An 18,777-nucleotide genomic window follows, 5' to 3' on the forward strand; every position below is an offset into this window, starting at 1 on the left:
TATATATATATATATATATATATATACAGTATACAGTATATATATTTATATATATATATAAATTATATTAATTTAATATATATGTATATATATATATATAAAATTCACAGGTTCAGAAGATGCATGGAGATCTACTCCTGCAATTATCAGTTTTATTCATGCTGACTTTTATCCTTATTTATTTATCGAAACGTAGATTTTTTTTGTTCCCTGCAGTCTTGTGTATATATCCCCATTGTGGAATCGACGTTTGTTTTTCCGTCACTAATCAAAGACCCTAAAAGCAGCACCAAGCATCATGTGACTCGTGTCTCTGGCAGCAGGAACGGAAACAGAGAAACAGATAGGGAGAGAGAGACCTACAGATCTTTCTGTTCATGTGTTTTAAATCATGACATTTCATTTTCATGGCAGACATTAAAGCCTGCAGTGTTTGTGGTGAGCTAAGCTGGTTCTAAGGTTGATCTGATCACTTTTTTTAAAGCCTTTTTCCACTGCTCACACACATCCAGTAGATGACACCATGATAAAGGGTCTGCTGCCTTCGGGGTCTTACACATGTTTGCTGGCTTTGTCCTTGCAGTATCATAAAATAAAGGATGTCCATATTTTTTTAATCTCATACTCCACACTCACGTGTCCATGTCCTCTTATCTTTCTCAAATGAATACAGATTTGACACTGTTCTATTGTAACATTCAAGATGCATGAGCTTTATTTCCTCTCATGATTCTTATCAGAAAAGTCTGACATATCAAGCCTGTGCACTGTGGGGAGTTCAATGCTATACAGTGCATGACTGGCTGAGATATGTAAAACCTTAACACTGAACAGGTTCGGTCACCTTACAGGTCGTTTTCCGTCCAGCAGTCAGTCATACGTACACAGTAACTGCTCAACAAGCATGTGGCTTCAAACTCTGATTTATTGTGGTCCAAAATTAGAAAACAGTGAAAGAGACACACAGACACAGAGATAATGCTGCAGTCAGAAAGTCAGACAGATCATTTGGATCATCCTGCAGAGATTATGATGTCAGAGGTTTTCAACTAAAAGCACCATTATTATGGTGCTTTTGTTTTGAACTTTCAGACATTGCCATCAAGTTATGGAAAGTCACTGAGATCAGACTCTGACAGAGCAGGTTTAACACATGCTGCTATGACAAAAATGTTCAATACAATGAGTGATTGTTCTCAACAACACACACTGCTCCCACCAGGATGGATGAATCTTGTGAAAATCCAAATGTCTTGCAAGACATGTGTTTTACTGCAGTGAGTCAGGAATATATGACAATTTACACACAAAAATAAATGTTTGATGGCAGAAAAAACCTCACAACCAAACCAAAAACCAAAGGCAGCAGACATGTCCTGTGCAGCTATGGTGATAATCTGAAACAATATTTCACAGCAGTTCACTGATTGATATTTTACATGTTAGAGTTCAGTATTTACTTCATAAAATAAAATGTTCCTATGAACGTTTTATGTTGTAAAGTGCAATTTAAAGTAAGGAGTCAGGTCAGAAGTAGTGATCCATTTAGAGCTGCCAAACAAGTAGAGGCTGATCAGTGATCATGAGCAGGCTCTTCACAAAAATATATCCACTAACCAGTAGCCGTATATAAAACTCTCAGAGCACTATATAAGAAATGATTTCTATCAGTCTGTCACTTTTTGGCATCCCCCAGTAAATGTATTTGTTGTTGTGCTGATGTTTACTTGTTATCAAATTAATAAACATGTTCCCTTCGTTTTATAGTGTTTCGTGTTCTTGCATGTATTATGCACAATGACATACAGCATTACATTTATATTTTATCCACAAAAACACCTGATATGTTCATGTAATTCACAGAAATCACCACACACATATGGCTCTGTCTGAAGTATTACCATCCAGATCTGCACACCAGAGCCAGGCTAGCGATGTAGTTCACCATGCAGCCATAATGGAAGTACAAATCTCAACCAGAAAGGGAATAAATAAACTGATTCCATAAAATATATAGATAATAAAATAATGTTTTCTTAAACACACATGGAAGCAAAACATTCCTCATCACATTAATTTGTTTTTAAAGTGCTCTTCATCCATTTCCCTTCTTAATTTGGCAGTTTAGAGCTTTTTGAGTCATTAGAATAGCTCATAGGCCTGTGGGTTTTATTTTGGCAGTTGTGTCCCATAATTCTTAAGGTTAATTTGAGGATGATATATATAAATTTATAAATTCAATTTACTCAAGTATTACAACCTTCCAAATAAGCTGTAATAGTGAGTGAAAGATTAAAGGCACATTAAGTGATACAGTGGTCAGTGAGATGCCAGGATGGTGTTAAATAAGTCGGACATTTTACGGAATTACTGTGGTAAAGTGGAGCTTCTGGGTATTTTCCTGGAGTCACGAAACCTCATTACCATCACCTGTAGTGAAAACAGGACGGTAAGCCGTGTGGTTAGCTCTGCAGTAAACCGACTCAGGAAAGTATCAGCTGTAAATGACACAATAAACCTTTGTAAACTTTCAGAAATTCTTTCAATGCACAGCTGAAAGTGATAAACCATAAAATATGTTTAAATGATAGCAGCAAGCTCAAACATGCCAGCATCACACTAGATCTACACATCCTTATAATACTAATAAAGCTAATTCATCATCTGGTGACTTCTGGATCCTGTTAGCTTTAGCCTCATTCTGTTAGCATGCATGTTTAGGAGCATTTCATTATTGTTTTATAGGCAATGGTGAGGATTAAAAATATGTTTCACCAGCTAATATTATCCAAATTAGCTGTTACTTAGTTATTTAAGTACAATAAAATGCTCGAAAAGAGAAGCGCCTTTGTTAATAGCATTAAACTGGGGAAGTTTAATGATGAATGAGGTTAGCTAATGTAAAATGTCAGATTTCTGCCTGAAGGTATACAGGAACCCTCCATGTGTCGTAATGGATGGTTGTGTCACTGCTCTGCTGAACTTTGAGGCACTCTCAGTGTGGTTCTGCTGTCTCCAGCAGCAGTACGGTGATAATGTAATATTGCTCTGTATAGCTGTTGTAGCGTGACACGTTTTAAATGCAAAAATGGTGACTGTTAAAGAAAAAAAGGCAGAAACTGGCAGTCATGTCATCAAGCACGTGCCATAAACACACACCACACACACAGACACACACACAAGTCCAGGAAGATAAAAGAAGGAAAACGCTTTCTTCCCTAGGTTAGTCCCAATAAAGGATGTGTTCACTGTTTTTCATCAGTAACCGTCCACACTGCTTGCCCCCGTCCTTATTTTAAAGACATTTTTGTTGTTTTGGTTGTAGCGTTAAATTTGTGTTCACACCCCTGCTAAGGGGGGTTCTTGTGGACATGGAAAGCACCCATCATTCATTTCTTCATCAGTTTTGTCCTGTAGTTATAGGGGCTGGAGCTCAGCTGTCAATAAGCAAGAGGCACTGGGAGTGGGTATTAAAACCAGTGAACAGATCCTTTCATCAGCTCTATAGAAAAAGCTGATGTAGAGCTTCCTCACAGCAACTGATTTTTAAAAAAAATACTTCTGTGAGATAGAGAGGTAAAACTGCCAAAGTGGATTCAAGAAAACCTCCAGCATAATGATCTGATCTGATCCGGTCCCACACTGAAAACACAGCTCAGTGAGAGGGTGATGTGGTGATGTAGAGGCGCATGTGATGTGAATATTGCAGCTGAAACACCTCCTTCTTAGACAAACCAACACTCACTGAGTTCTCCACCTACATTCTGTCAGAGGAGTTTGGGCCGGGATGGGTTGGCCCTGACAGAGGAGTAGGCCCCAATGTGGGTGATAACGTTGGGTTCTACGCTGTGAGACCTTTCACCAGGGATGGTCCTGGCCATCTGATACAGAACCATGTCTTTGGCGTTCCCTTTGATGCAGAACGAGCCATCCAGATACTCCGCCACCCGGAGCGAGGTGTTGCCGGGGAAGAGCATGGCGGGGGTGCAGCACTCGGTGGCAGGAGAGACAGCATACAGCTGTGGGGACAGTCTCCGTGCCTCCAGGAGATAGTGTCGCCCTAGCAGCTCTGCAGCTGCCATGAAATAGAGGGTGAAAAAGAGGAGGTGGCTGATTGACAGCGTGAAAGAGAAGGAGCAGGGGTTCCAGTAAGGGAAGGTAAGGAGGAGGGCCGTCGCACCGACCAGCCCAAGCCCCACCCACTCCAGAATGCGGTAGGGCTCAGGATTCCAGTAGCGCTGGAGCCTCTCAGGGTGGTACAGCTTGACATAAAGGGTGTGGAGTGCAAACTGCCGGGACAACAGGTCCTTTACAACTCTAAAAAAGTCCTCCCTTGGAAAAGCATCATCCTCCAGGACGATCATGTTTTTTGGCTTGACCAGCTCCCATCCTCTGCGGAGACAGAAGACATAATCCCTCTTCTCTTTCTCAAAAGTGTTGACTCGCTCACGGTTTCTCTGCTGCTCTTGTGGGGAGCGCCGGATCACCTTGAAGTGGCCCTCCAGCAGCTTGGCATCCTGGTTTTCCTGAGGTCCACTTTCCACGTCGCAGACAAGCACCTCTGCGCACCGCCGCTCGCCACATTTTCCCACAATCCCACTGAGCTGCTGCATCACCTGGAGCAAATAGTGAAAGTCTCGTCCTTCGTTGCGCCTGGCCGTCACTACAGTGACCAGCAGATCAGGATGTTCTGCAATGTCGCTGAATCTGGACCAGGCCGCTGTGGATGAACTCTGCCAGAAGCGCAGGGCATTCTGACCTCGCTCGAGGCTTTCCTGCAGGACCTTCTCACTCATGGAGTCCAGGTACATGGACCTGATGAAGAAGTACGAGTACAGCAGCCGGTGACAGCACAGAGGAAGGATGATGCAAAATGTGATAACAGAGATGGCCAGGGCTTGAGTGACAGTGCTGGACCATCGTAGGTATTGACTGCAGCAGGCTTTCCATCGAGGCATTGGTGAAACAGCCTGGTTGACCCACACGGTAACAAAATGGACTCTGACAGAGGAGGGCGGCCCTGGAAGGACTTACAGCGTCCCACTTTGCTTTGGAAGACACACAGCACTGAAACAAGATGACTCGGCTGTGAACTGATAGGTCTGTGGAGAGGGAAGAGTTTCAGCTTGGTCCTCGGCAGCTCAGGTTCTGTAGTAAGAGAGAAGACTTGTTTTTAAGACATCTGGCTCATTCAAGTACAACTAGTGAATGTCCCTAGAAATGTACTCTAAGTTTTTTTTTTTTTTTTAAGAAAGAAACACACATCACTCTGCTTATAATCCAGCCTTTAGATTTCAGGACAAACTGGAATCTGAGCCAGAATGACCAGTTAACATTTGTGCTCTCATGAACACTGACAGACAGATACGCTGACTAATACTCACTGTGTCCTTAGTGTGCACATTTCCTCTACCACTTTAGGAAATGAAATGATTCCATACTCCAACTTCTTTAGATCACATATTTACACTGATCCAGGTATGATTTTGTATGATAAACTATGTTAGCTGACAACACTATGGCCTACTACACAAAACAACGTGATTTCCACGCTGTCCTGTTAATCTGAAATGATAAACCCTCCCTACACAAATAAAGTCATGAACTCCTCCTGACTGGCAGACATGTTTGAGCGGTGTGTTTCTCTTCGGTCCGGAGCTTGGACAGATGAAAAAGTGCAGCCTTCATGCGGGACTACGTCTGTGGTTTTTGTGTAACACCGTGTAAATGTCACAGCATGTGTCTGAATCTACAGAAACATCTGGAAAATGTCCACAGTTTGCTTTTAATGTGACAGTTTCTCTGTTATCGCTTCCGGTCTTCCAGCAGCGGTGTAAAATATGAATCATATGTCACCGACACACCAATAAACTGCTGGTAGCTGGCACTAAGCTAACACACAAGCTAACCGCTGAAACAGTGCGAACCACAATTCAATGTAACAGACATATAAAGACAGAGGGGGACGTGGACTCACATCGAGGTGTCGCGCAGCTGCGTTCCGTTAACCACTGCCATGGCCAAACATCACAAGCACGTCCTCTCAGTTACGGTAATAGACCCGCAACAAAATACCGTAATACTGTGAAGACAGGTGCAGCGATAATGCTGCTCCCGGCCACCAGGTGGTGCAGATGTAATGTTTTTGTTTTTTCTTTTTCATTCTCACACTTGCAGCAATATACTAAAGCAAGCTACTGAATATACGACAACATAAAACAATTAACCATAATCTGTTTTTTTGTTAGTTTGGAGTTTTTTTATTTTGCTTTTTTTTTTAGCAATTTGGTTTCCTGATAAAGGGCAGAAACAAGGATTAGGGAATTGATTGGGGAATTGACAGCAGTGATTAGAAGTCAGAAACAAGCATGATTTGCTATAATATATGTATTTGTGGTCATGTAAAAGCATCATAAGTTGTTCAGGACCAGATAAAGGAGCATCTGTCCAATTGGACTCAGGGATGAACAGAGTGCTTGGATGTCAGAGGTCACCCCAACTTATCCATCCATCCATCCATCCATCTTCTACTAACCCGCTTCGTCCTGCAGTGCAGGGTCACAGGGGGCTGGAGCCTATCCCAGCTGTCTACAGGTGAGAGGTGGGGTACACCCTGGACAGGCCACCAGTCCATCACAGGGCAACATACACACAAACAACGGTTCACGCTCACACTCACACCTACGGGCAATTTAGAGTGAAAAATTAACCTGACAAGCACATCTTTAGAATGTGGGAGGAAGCAGGAGCACACAGAGAAAACCCACGCAGGCACAGGGAGAACCTGCAAACTCCACACAGAAAGGCTCTGGTCAGAATCGAACCAGGAACCTTCTTGCTGTGAGGCAACAGTGCATCCATGTCAGAAACAGCGAGGACGTGCTGCACGTGACGTTTGTTTCCATCAAAGGTCACATCTCTGATCTGAATGTCTGATATGATGGTCGGACGTCAGACTGACAATAACTTGCAACAGAGACACATAACACATGCTTCAGATGATCAGGAATGTGGCAGAACCCACAGAGTTTGTGTGATGACGTCTGAGAGGACAACGGTCAAATAGCAACCACTCCGATAGCTGTGTGATTGTTATCAATCAATTATTATGATCAGAATTAGCTGATAATGTCAATCATCATGAGGGTGTGCTGCATGTCTTTATGTAATGTGATAGTAGCTGAAAGAACAATGCAAAGACTACAGCTGGAGCTTTTCCAAACAGATATTTTTAAGCACTAAGTGATACATTTATTACTTGTGGTCAGGTGGGGTGTACACAACAACTTATTGTGCTTTGGAAAAATGCTGCTACAATTTAATTTGACTACAAGGATCAATAAAGAAAATCTTAATCTTAATCTTATCACTCTACAGGAAGAGCAGACACCAGCATTCTGACAGCGTCCTCGGTGAGGCTGTCAGGCTGTCTCAGACCATCAGTCTCTGTCTGCTTTCTTGACTCCACGCCTGTCTGACACCGGCTGGTCTGGTTTAGTGGTTAAAAACTGTCAGGTAACCAACACCACCCATCTGAAACTCGCTGCTGCCAGACTTCTCCACCCAGATGACCACATGTCTGAGGACTGAGCCACCACAGCAATCGCGTCAGGACCATGGCCAGATAGCCTGGATGAAACATTCCAATAAGTGCCATTAGTAAGACCAGAAACTGTGTAACTTGGGGTCCACCTAGTAAAGACAAATCTCCTAGAGTCATTAACAGTCATGACTATGATAGATCCAGGAACTTTCCAAGGTGTAAAGGTGTCTTTTGACCACAGGAACTCAGAGGAAGTATGAGACCAAAGTACTGTAGTTCCTGATTAGTTTCATTTGCAGTGATCCACCAGGTTCATGGCATGATAAAACCTGACCCATGGTGCAGAACGTGTACACAAAGTCACCTCCTTAGTGCATCTTACAGTTCTGTTCCTCTTGAGTTCTCTGTCTTGGTTATTGTTTTAATATTTTGCATGTTTCAGAGCGCACCTGTAAGAAAAAAATGCAATGTAGAAATTCAATAATTAAAATCATAGTTTGTGTCCTTATAAACAGCTTCAAATGGTTCCATAGGTTCTCCTGTAAAATTGCCTGTAGCCTCAGTGAAGCTGAAGCTGTAAAGAAGCTAACATTATAGCATACATCGATTAGTTTGGGTCTACGACTGTAACATTTTTCATCCGATCATGAAGTATTCAGCGACCTGCTGATTGACCTGAAGATTAGATAGCTCTGTGTGTCCTCAGCAGACGGCCCATTATCTAACAACACTGTCAGCAGAACAATGGAGCAGAGGGGAAAAGAAGGAATTTTCTGCAGCTCAGGTTGCATCATTCTGAGGAAACTGAATCCTGGAGAGAGCAGTGTGGGGTGTGGGGCTGGATGGACCAGGACCTGCAGTGGAACTGTAGTTTTTTCCTCTTTTACAATTAGCTGTTACCTTGAATGCATTGTACTACAATAAAGTGGATCACAGGTCATATGTTTTCTTTTCTAGATATGGATTAACACCTCACAGTCGACAGTATATGTATATTAATTTTATACTTTTATTTTTATTCTTCTGAGATATAATTTTGTCCATGTTACCTAAAATCCTTCCTTGAACTCACTTCACTTGTTCACTTGTGGTTATATTTTGCCATGGACTCCAGCAGGGTTCCTCCCTAATTGTTGCGTTTCAGAGGAGTTTAACGGTGAGGAACATTTTGCTCCTGTGTGGATGACATTTTGTGTCGTGACTCCCTGTCTTTGCTGACACATGTCCACAGAGTGTTGTCTGTGGACATCAGGAGTAGGTTTCCCAGGCTAGAGGATTGGATAACGGCGGCAGGAAACCAGATCCAGCATGGCGATTATCCGAGGTGTTTGTCCGACAGCTCACCTGCCAAATGAGATGCTTGGTGTTTCCATGGTTTTGTTGTTTACAGTGTGAGGTGTGAAAGAATGAAGTGACCTCAGATGTTTGCACATAATAAAAAGTGAAGCATTCCTTTTTATTTTGTATGTTGGTATGACACTCAATACTACAATGCATGCTGTCACATTCGAAGATAACAGATAAATATGGCTAAATGTCGGATTTTAAAAACCCATCACAACCTATTTTAGTTTGAAGGGTGTAAGCTGTCCTTTACTTCACAGAGTATACTGACATTTTGGATAACCTGTCATCAGTGTTGGCTTTTAGCCCTGTTTGCCAATCATCTAACCTTGAATCAGTCATTTTTGCTTTGCAAGTCAGAGGAAGCTAGCTACCTAGCTTCATCAAAAGGGAAACACCTTTAACCATGTCCAAACCTGTGTGGGCCTCATATTAATGGTGCTTGCAGGTTAACGATGCAGCTAGCTGTAGGCTAATTTCACACTTACATCACAGTTACATTTATGTTCTATAATATATTAATGAGCAGTAATACACAAAGAATGCCAGGCGAGGAAAGTCCCCAAAAACACCCTTAGACCTGAAAGGGTTAAAGTGACAAATTCTTCACAGTTTTGAATCCCAAACTGTTATAACTCCACCGGTCCATGGCTGAAGATTTCACAGTATAAGCATGATTTCACCAACAAAAGTCCACATTACAGGTGGAGGAGGATTCACTCACAAACAGGACTACAGCCTTCCATTTTAATAACACTCTCCTTGGCACAGATTTATCTATTTACATTTATTTACAGTTTAGTTACAAGAAAAGTACTTGATTAGGTCTGGAGGGAAAATGTTTTGAATGCAGTGCTAACCTCTGCACCTTGTCCCCTGAGCGGTCTGCCTGGCTCTCCGGGGCAGTGGCACCCTCCATGTAACAAAGGAGATAAGGTAAAAATAAACTCAAACGTTTTGGTGATGATCTGTTTCCCTCTCTCAGCAGACAGGAAGTAGATCTGTATGTAATTTCAAACCTTTATATGCAATGCATTATCCTGACATGTGTATGAAATGTCTCTTTGTTTTTGGTAAAACTGTAAGAATCACTCAGTCTTTGTACTAAGCTACTTAAGTGCTGGACTTAGCTACTCCCGGATTCATCAGAGCATCTTGTATTAGCCTATTGCAGACCTATGGTTTGGGTTAAAAGTGGCCTAAAAAGAAGAAATAAAAACATATTGAGTTCATTTTAGGTTCATTTAAGTTGAAAATGTTAAAATATTGAAAAAAAACAATCAGTGGTAAAGTCCAGAGTCATCATGTTTCTGCCCTGGAGTTTGTTGCTGTTGTTGTTACGGTCTGTTTGTTGTTGTTGTTGTTGTTGTTGTTGGTGGTGGTGGTGGTAGCCATGGCAAAAAATATGTGTCAGACATTGATAAGTGCGTCGGTCTCATGCTGACCGTCCATCACTCTGAACCCGGACCTGCAGCAGAGCTCAGTGGTCTAACGGCCTCTGTGAGCATCAGTGTGTCTGGGGCTGCCGGGCGTGTCAGGCAGCTCGGCGGATGGGGGATTCCGGTTTTTCCACTCGGCTCCTCTTGCTTTAAACAGCAACAGATCCGCGTGCGCTTCAGTCTCAGTAACAGCAGCAGCAGCAGCAGGATGGCCTCAAACACTGCCACCATGGGGAACCTCCCCAGCGGGATTGGAATATGTACCACCATCCCCGACATCCTTTACCTGCCTGAACTGGTAAGAAACAGCGGCTTCAGAAGTTTGGATGGAAAGCGGAGCTTTGTCAGACAGGGCTGTGCGCCCTCAGCCGTGCGCACGGGTGCGCTCGGTTTTACGCAGCTTGGATGATAACGTCGGGCATGGGCGACCTTTACTGTATAGACGCCTGGGCTGTTTTGTATTGATTCTTGAGTAATAATAACATCACTATTTTAGGTTTCTTTATCGCTTTCCCTTTCACACTGTTGGCTGTGCGCATCAGACTGCGCTCCATTTTACGCAGCTGGGATAAGCAGCAGGGACTATAGCGGGACTGTTGAGTAAATTTCGTTAGCTCTGTCCCTGTAAAAATTAAATTATTCCTTATTCATTATTAGTTTACAGTTAATTAATTTATATTAAACAAGACAAAAAGCCTTAAAAAACAGTTTTCAGCCCTTAGATGTGTTCAGGTTACTTTTAGCTGTGCATGATGTGTCATTGCTGTGTGGTGTTGTGAAGCATGTATACTGGTACAGTGATGTGAAGATGAGCCTAGCAGTTGTTATTTAATTTATACAATTAAAATCTATAAAGCTGCAGCAGTTTATTGAGTTGAGGTTAAATATTTGGATCAAAAAATTCAATTAGTGATCATATTTATGGTATTTCTGTGGGGAAAGACTGCATAAAAATATAATGCTAGGTGAGTTAATAACCCATAGTATGCAAGTATTCACTGTGTATGTCCATTATCAGTAATCACAGCAGCCAGATGATACACAGGTGAGATATAGTGATGTGTGTGGTGATGAAGGAGAGATCTAAAAGTGATATTAGCTGTCACACCGCAGATTTAAAGACCAGCAGACGTCAGCAGAGTGCAGGAATGCTGCAGGTGTCTTCACATTATCTCACTCATTAACACGCAAGAGGCAGTGTGTGAGCAGGTGGAGGAGGGGTGATGGCAGCAGGTGGACGAGGGTTGAGCCCCATGAATAATGCAGCCTGTCAATCATTAGAGGTGCAGCATGCCGAGCACCAGGAAACATAAGCTGCAGTCACTATATTTACATGCGAGGAATAAACTTCAATGAACACGGAGTCATTGAGTACAGTGTCTTCCTGTTGTCTGTCTCATCCAGACATCATGGATATCAGTTGGTGGATATCAGTTTCAAAGAGAGGGCCCATGTGTTTAGTCTTACACTAACAGGAGCTAACAACTGGTTCAAATCCAGCCTGGTCTGTACTGTGTCAGGATCATGCAATAATCAGCATATTAATCTAAGAGGGAACTGATAATCCTTGGTGCCATCCTGCAGTAAAATAATGCAGAAGAGTTTCAGCAGCTCTCCTCTGACACATCTCTAAACCTGCTCCTCGCAGATCTTCGGCGGCCTGGTGTGGATCCTGGTGGCGTCCACGCTGGTGGTGCCGGCAAACCCTCAGGGCTGGGTCATGTTCGTCTCTGTCTTCTGCTTTGTCATGACTTTCATCTGGATGGTGGTGTTCGCCTGCGGGGGGCATCACAACAAGGGCAGCTGGGCAGCCGCAGTGAGTCAGGTTACTTACAACTACTGGTAGTAACTGCAGGATCTGAGGAGCTTTACCTCACCTCTGTCTTTAGGAAACTTCAGCAACACAACCCTTTGATGCAAAAGCACAACTCACATTTAGATCAGCTGATTTAGAAGCAAAAATATCATATTTTTAAAATGGTCTAACACTGAAAAAATGTTATTACATATGATCCTCAGCCACACATATGATGAGGCTGCCAATGGCTCAGAGAATTTCAGTATGGAGACAAGTCCCACTGTCTGTCTAAATATTCTGTCCATAGGTGGCGCTCTCAAGATGGAGTCCAAACATGCTCCATCACATTATTAATTTAAGAAGTTAAAAGTATATCTGTGTTTTTAGATTTTGATTCATGATCAATAGGCTACTCTATTAGCCAAATAAAAACAGAGTGTGTGTTTGTTCTCCAGAAGCAGGTGTAACTACTGATTTTCTCTCTGTTCACTATATTCATTGAGGACTAAATCAAGTGGCTCTAGGCGTGCCTCTTTGACTGCAGATTGTAGCAGCCACAGCTGAGTATTCTGCACCTGTATTAGTGAGGAGATGTCTGCAGCATGTGAGGAATGTGAATTCACCAAAGAGACAAATGTGAGGCAAATGTAACTGTAGAGTGCAGCATTTATTTGTACTGGAGACAACACACACACACACACACACACACACAACCAACTCCTGACAATCACATAACAGTAACACTGGTTTGCTAAAGCTTTGCATTGAGTTTAAATGTGGGATGGAATATGTAGGGCTACAAAAACACACGTGAAAAATGAAGAACTGCATCTTCCATGCAATCATACAATAAGATACATCAAGTGACTTTGTATTACAGCAGGTCTGCCCAGTTTAGAGCCAGATTTAGCTTTTTGATTTGGTCAATAATTTTAAAAAACATTTCACTTTGTTTTATAGAATCAAACACAGTCAACAAATTAAAAGTATAATTCCACGCTACACATGCAGACACAAGCGGCTTCCTTTTACTGATGACTTTGTTAAATCACTGTGAAAACTAAAATAAAGACAATTATTTAAAAAAAAAAAAGTTGGTTAATTAAGCTGTGATTTGGAGTCAGGAGAGGAGATACATTTACTCAGTTTTCAGTCTCCAGTCACAGACGACATTTTAACAGCATTGTTTAGCAGTGTGTGTTTGTGTGATGACTCTACATTCATGTTCCTCCTCCTCGTCCTCTGTCAGGATTTTGCGTACCACGGCCTTGCTGCCTTCTTCTACCTCAGTGCTTCAGTGGCTTTGGCCAAAGTGACCCTAGAGATGAAAGATGGGACGATTTTCCAAAACTACCAGCTGGACATTTCTGCAGTGGTGAGTCAGGCTGTGTGTGATGTACACCGGCTGTAACAAGTAACATTAAAAGTCATTAGGTAGTTTATATAACTCTTAAAGGGTCAAGTCAGATATGTTAAAAATCCACCAGATCGTTTTCATTGAAATTCTGAATGTTCTGTGTCTTTGTCAGGTTTTGTTTGTCTGTGTTTTTGTTCATGTTTGTTTAGATTTTCATCTGATGTGACATCCATCTATGCACAGTTGAAGCTTTGTTCAGTGTTTTTTATTTTTAGCATTTTTTGTGGTTGTTGTGTATGTATATATATATATATATATATATATATATATATATGCAGTATGCAGTAAATTTGCATTGCTGTTTCCCACTAGTATGTGTATTATAGTGGTTGTTCATGCTAGTGTTTGCTAAACCACTTGCAGCAGTTTGTGCTGTTGCTACAGAAAAATATCTACCATGACCCACACAACGTCGGACTGCCTGCCTATATAACAAAGCTGAGGAACGATCTAACCTGGTTGTCAATACAGTCTTTATAGGATGTGTCTGAGTAATTTGCTTCATCCATTTAATATCTCTGTCTTTTCAGGTGTTCTCATACGTGACGACTCTCCTCTACTTCATCCACACCATCCTGTCTGCCATCCGATGGAAATCTTTCTAGAGGCTTCCTGCAGGACAGAACTAGAACTATTTTTATTCTTCTACATAAAAGCTGCGGCACACCGACATGAAGGGAGTGTGGACAGTGGGCAGTGGACGCTGTCAGGTGTTACTTTTGGCTTTTTTTGGTGCAAAACCTGGGTCAGCACAGTGTCTCACAGTGTCCAGCAGTCTGGAGCAGGATGTGGAAAGACATGTCCCTGCCAGCTGATCCTGATGGTTTGTGTCACAGAGCTGCTTCATCTCTTCTGCTAATAAATCAACAGACAACTTTAAGACAACGGACCTCACTATGACTGCTTATACTATACATAGTCTCCACTCTAGTTTACATTGTCGTGATTGTGGAATATGCAGTATGTGGACAGAGTTCATCCAGTCCTTGGAGGACATATCCCTTTTTCAATTTGAGTACCACCAAAAAAAATCACACCAAGTACTAAAAGTAGGGGAGACCGGGGCTTGTTGTCACACTTGGAATAACTTGACCACAAAAGGGGGTCTACTCAAAAGTGGAATACCAGTTTTGTGCTTAAACATAATGTGATGTCACATCCTGTCTGGGAAAAGCAAAGCACACTGTCAACTGAGGTGAGGTCAAATTTGAAAGTAAAAAATACCAACTGAATTTTTTTTTGTCTGCTTAAAGACACAAATTAACATTTGAACCTGTTAAAAGAGAGAATCAAGTGTTTGGCCAGACTTGAGTTACACTGCTGCTTCAAGCTAACGTTAAAATATGGCTGATATTACCAAATATGGCTGTTTGGGGCAACTTGTCACACTACTTGAGTATATGCAATAATAGACACAGAGAATCTGCTGTTAGTTGTTGTTCAATTTGTGATTGTTTTTTGAAAGAACAAAGAAAAAACTCACAGGAGAAGAAATTGTCAGGAATTACATAAGAAAAACAAGAAATGGCAGCACAGCACCTGACGTGATGCTGAGGTCATTGAGGGAGGTGAAGTTGGCCAATTTTTATTGGTTCATTGATTAATTGAACTTTTTTTAGCTAAATTTAATTTGGAATATTAATTAAACTGAAGTGTTCTTGTTTATTTATGCCAGGCATGTGTGACGTATGGTGTGACAACTTACCTGCTAATGGGGCAGCATGTCACACGTGTGCAGCCTCTATTTAAATGCTGATAAGTCTGCAGAGAAAAGAGATATCAAAATAAAATGAATACAAAGTTTGTACTTTCATTTGGTAAGTATTTTTTAACAATCTGATGAACAGAGTGTAAAAAGTGGGTCAACAAGCCCCGGTCTCCCCTACTTTTTTTGAATTTTTTTTTTTTTGCTATGATAAATGATAGTTATCATGGTAACAAGCCCCTCCCCTTTAACAAAACCATTTGCCGCCTGAAAAGAATCTACAATGGATGGGAATGACAAAATGCTATTTGCATTTTACTTTGTGTTACACATCCAGACACTTACCATGCCTCTGTATGTACTAGTCAGCATTATTGTACTACTACCATCTTAAAGTTACACTTTATGTACTGAATTTGATTAAATATAGTTCCTCCATATTAATTATTTACTACTAAACCTATATAACCTATAAAGATTTCCAACATGTTTTAAAAATATGTTGGCTCTCTTGTTATTTTCTGCTTTTTCTGAAATGCTTTTGGTTGGTATTTTTGTTTTTGGAAAAGGTTTTGGTGTGGCTGCTTTTATATTTTTATACGTTTATTTGTCAAATCTGTGGTCAAATTGTGGATCAAAAACATAAAACTGAACTAGGATGCTTTTTTTATTTTGTACTGAAAGCTCTTCTTGCTGTCAGCTTCATTTTGTACATTTTTTTGAAAGTTGAATTTATTTAAAATAAATCAATTGGTTTGTTTCTTAACATCTAAATGCTCTTCTGTTTGTCCAAACATTTAGATCAACAGGACTTCACGTGCCATAAAGGTGTCTCTATGGTAACCAGAGGAGGAGGGGTGGGGGGTGCAGGGGGTACAGTGGCTATTGACACTTGTGAATAATTCATTAGCAGCGACATCAAGTGAAGCTGCAAGCGCAAGGAGGTCGGAGTTCACAGCTAAACACACCACTGAGGATGTCGGTCAGGTGGGGTCTGGTGGGCGGGGCAGCTTGGTGTAGAGGTGCCTCCGTTACACACAGCTGGGAGACTGGAGATGACTATTTGATTTAAGGCAAACTAAATACACTGGTGTAATGTGCCAGAAGGTGCATGTATTTTAGCTTGAATATATCTGTGGATGCTCTCATTCATCCAGGTCATAGTCATTTCCAAGAGTTTAAATCGAGGCAGCTGGACTCAAGGATTGTTTTTTGAAGACGTTTGGCCACTCCCCCAAGTGGCGTCTTCAGTTCTGCTACTTTTTTGGCTACCCAACCTGGGCCCTGGTGAAAGCTGGCAAAAGGAAAGAGCAGCAGACAGCCCAACCAGAACAGGACCAGCCACGCCGGAAAAACATTGTCATCCCATATATATCAGGAGTTTCTCAGAAACTCAGAAGGATCTTCAATGCACATCACATCCCAGTACACTTTAAACCCAGCTCTACACTGAGACAAAAACTGGTCCACCCCAAGGACAAAACTCCCAGGGACAGACAGAGCAATGTAATCTATGCAGTTCAGTGCAGTGAGGAATGCTCTGATCTCTATATTGGTGAAACCAAACAACCACTACACAGAAAGATGGCACAGCACAGGAGAGCCACCTCCTCAGGACTCAGCAGTTCCCCTCCACCTCAAAGACAGTGGTCATTCCTTTCAGGATAATAATGTCCAAATCCTAGACAGGGAGGACAGATGGTATGAAAGAGGAGTCAAAGGAGCCATCTATGTGAAATTGGAAAAACCCTCAATAAACAGAGGGGGAGGGCTGAGGCATCAGCTCTCACCTGTTCACAACCCTGTCCCTTCATCCCACAGTTTCTGGTCGTTAACGGGCCATTAACCAACTATAGGGATCTTAGTCATGTGAGCTCCTGCAAGATCCACCCACAGAGGTCCTGAACACATAGAACTCAGATTCCCAACCAGAAAAGTAGCAGAACTGAAGAAGCCACTTGGGGGAGTGGCGAAACGTCTTCAAAAAACAATCTTTGAGTCCAGTTGCCTCGATTTAAACTATTGGAAGAAAAAAGAATAGAATAGAATAGAAATACTTTATTCATCCCAAGCTGGGAAATTTCACTGTTGCAGCAGCCAAATACAGTCACTTAAAAACAACAAATATACCTCTAACGGTAAAAATAACAGAAAACAGAAAAGAGTATAAACATTATTTACAGCAAGATAAAAAATAAACACAGGTGCAGAAACAAAAATGCAATTCGTAATGCAGGTATAAATATAAGTCTGAAACGGATTGTGCAATTTGGTATGAAGATATGAAATGATATGATATTATACACAAGAACAACAGTGTGCAATTTGACAGTAAGAAAAACCTAAACCTTGTGCAGAACCTTGTGCAGAACGTGTCCCTTACAGCAGTGATACATACATATGGCGGAGACTGGGTTAGTACTGATGTGGCAGTATCTGATGGTTGTACAAAACTGTCCATTAACACTACTGGGAGTGTGATGTCCAGATATTCAGGTTGGGTTGTACTTCACTTTGTCCTTCAAACTGGTGCCCAACCAGCATTTAAGAGCAGGGAGAACATGAAACCAGGTTTAATGGAGTACAGCAGGGAGTAAATACAGGGCAAGCTGCCACACACACACACACACACACACTTCTATCACTTCATTGGACATTACACTATCCTAACTTCAACACCCTCATCCTTGTATGGACTGATTTATATAGTGGGGACTTACATCCACAAAATGAAAGTGGATTCCCCACAGTGTGACTGTAAACAAATGTATGTCCCCACAGTGTGAGTAATACAAGTACACACGCATACTCCTGCGTGTAAGGGTGATCGGGCAGTGCATCAGGTCAGTGAACTGTAGCTGTGATGAATAATTGATGAAGGAAGGCAGCAGGTGATAATAGCGGAGCATCTCCATGAAACTGAAGAAGACGGAACCTCTGTAAGGCTGCTGTCTCAATCACAGGCAGCTGATACTTTGGACAAATATACTGTGGCATCAAGTTGGATCTGTGCCAGCTCTGCCTTCATTGGTACAATATATAATACATTTTACACAACACTCCCCAGGTCTGAATCGAATTGAAGAGTATAAAGTGACTGAAGCGTCTTTCTGGCAAGAACTAAACGGATAAAACACACAAAAACAAAAGTGATGTGTAGAGTCTTCCAAGGCTCTGTGATCTTTATTATGGAGGCTGCAAAAATCATAATTGATTTAGACAAAGTATCTACATCTAACACCTCAGACAGCTGCACCCTATTTAGAATACTGCTATCCAAGTTAAAAATTCATTAACTATCGGCAGAATTACAATGACAACACTATGCCAGGGTTGTGTTTATGATACAAACCACAGCTTTAGTAACAACCTGCATGAGAGAACTCACCAAAATATCCCATAAAATAAACACCACAGGGTCTGTTCCCCTGACACCTTGACCTGTAATATTTTCATTCACTGAGGGTTTTGTGACTGGTTAAAGTTAGACATTAAAAACACATAAGTGGTTAAAAAATGCAATGTTAATAT

General features: G+C 41.6%; 2 protein-coding genes across 3 annotated transcripts; one reads left to right on the top strand and one right to left on the bottom strand.

Annotated features, from left to right (window-relative positions):
• Window positions 1-916: 916 nt before the first annotated feature.
• Window positions 917-6,053, bottom strand: pgap4 (post-GPI attachment to proteins GalNAc transferase 4). Of its 2 annotated transcripts, none has more exons than XM_028411471.1 (2): window positions 5,978-6,053; window positions 917-5,148 (listed from the first exon to the last, which is right to left on the bottom strand). In XM_028411471.1, exon 2 carries the CDS (start codon window positions 4,956-4,958, stop codon window positions 3,768-3,770), a length of 1,191 nt encoding a protein of 396 aa, XP_028267272.1. In that variant the 5' UTR covers window positions 4,959-5,148; window positions 5,978-6,053; the 3' UTR covers window positions 917-3,767. The 2 variants fall into 2 exon arrangements, with proteins under 2 accessions (XP_028267272.1, XP_028267281.1); XM_028411480.1 differs by lacking the exon at window positions 5,978-6,053 and adding an exon at window positions 5,385-5,955.
• A 4,481-nt stretch (window positions 6,054-10,534) lies between these two features.
• Window positions 10,535-14,600, top strand: LOC114440129 (myelin and lymphocyte protein-like). The gene is made up of 4 exons (XM_028412429.1): window positions 10,535-10,624; window positions 11,975-12,142; window positions 13,374-13,499; window positions 14,072-14,600. Exons 1-4 carry the CDS (start codon window positions 10,535-10,537, stop codon window positions 14,144-14,146), a joined length of 459 nt encoding a protein of 152 aa, XP_028268230.1. The 3' UTR covers window positions 14,147-14,600.
• Window positions 14,601-18,777: the final 4,177 nt, after the last annotated feature.

This window comes from Parambassis ranga, chromosome 1 (assembly GCF_900634625.1).
Source record: "Parambassis ranga chromosome 1, fParRan2.1, whole genome shotgun sequence".
In the NCBI taxonomy this organism is placed as follows: Eukaryota; Metazoa; Chordata; class Actinopteri; family Ambassidae; genus Parambassis; species Parambassis ranga.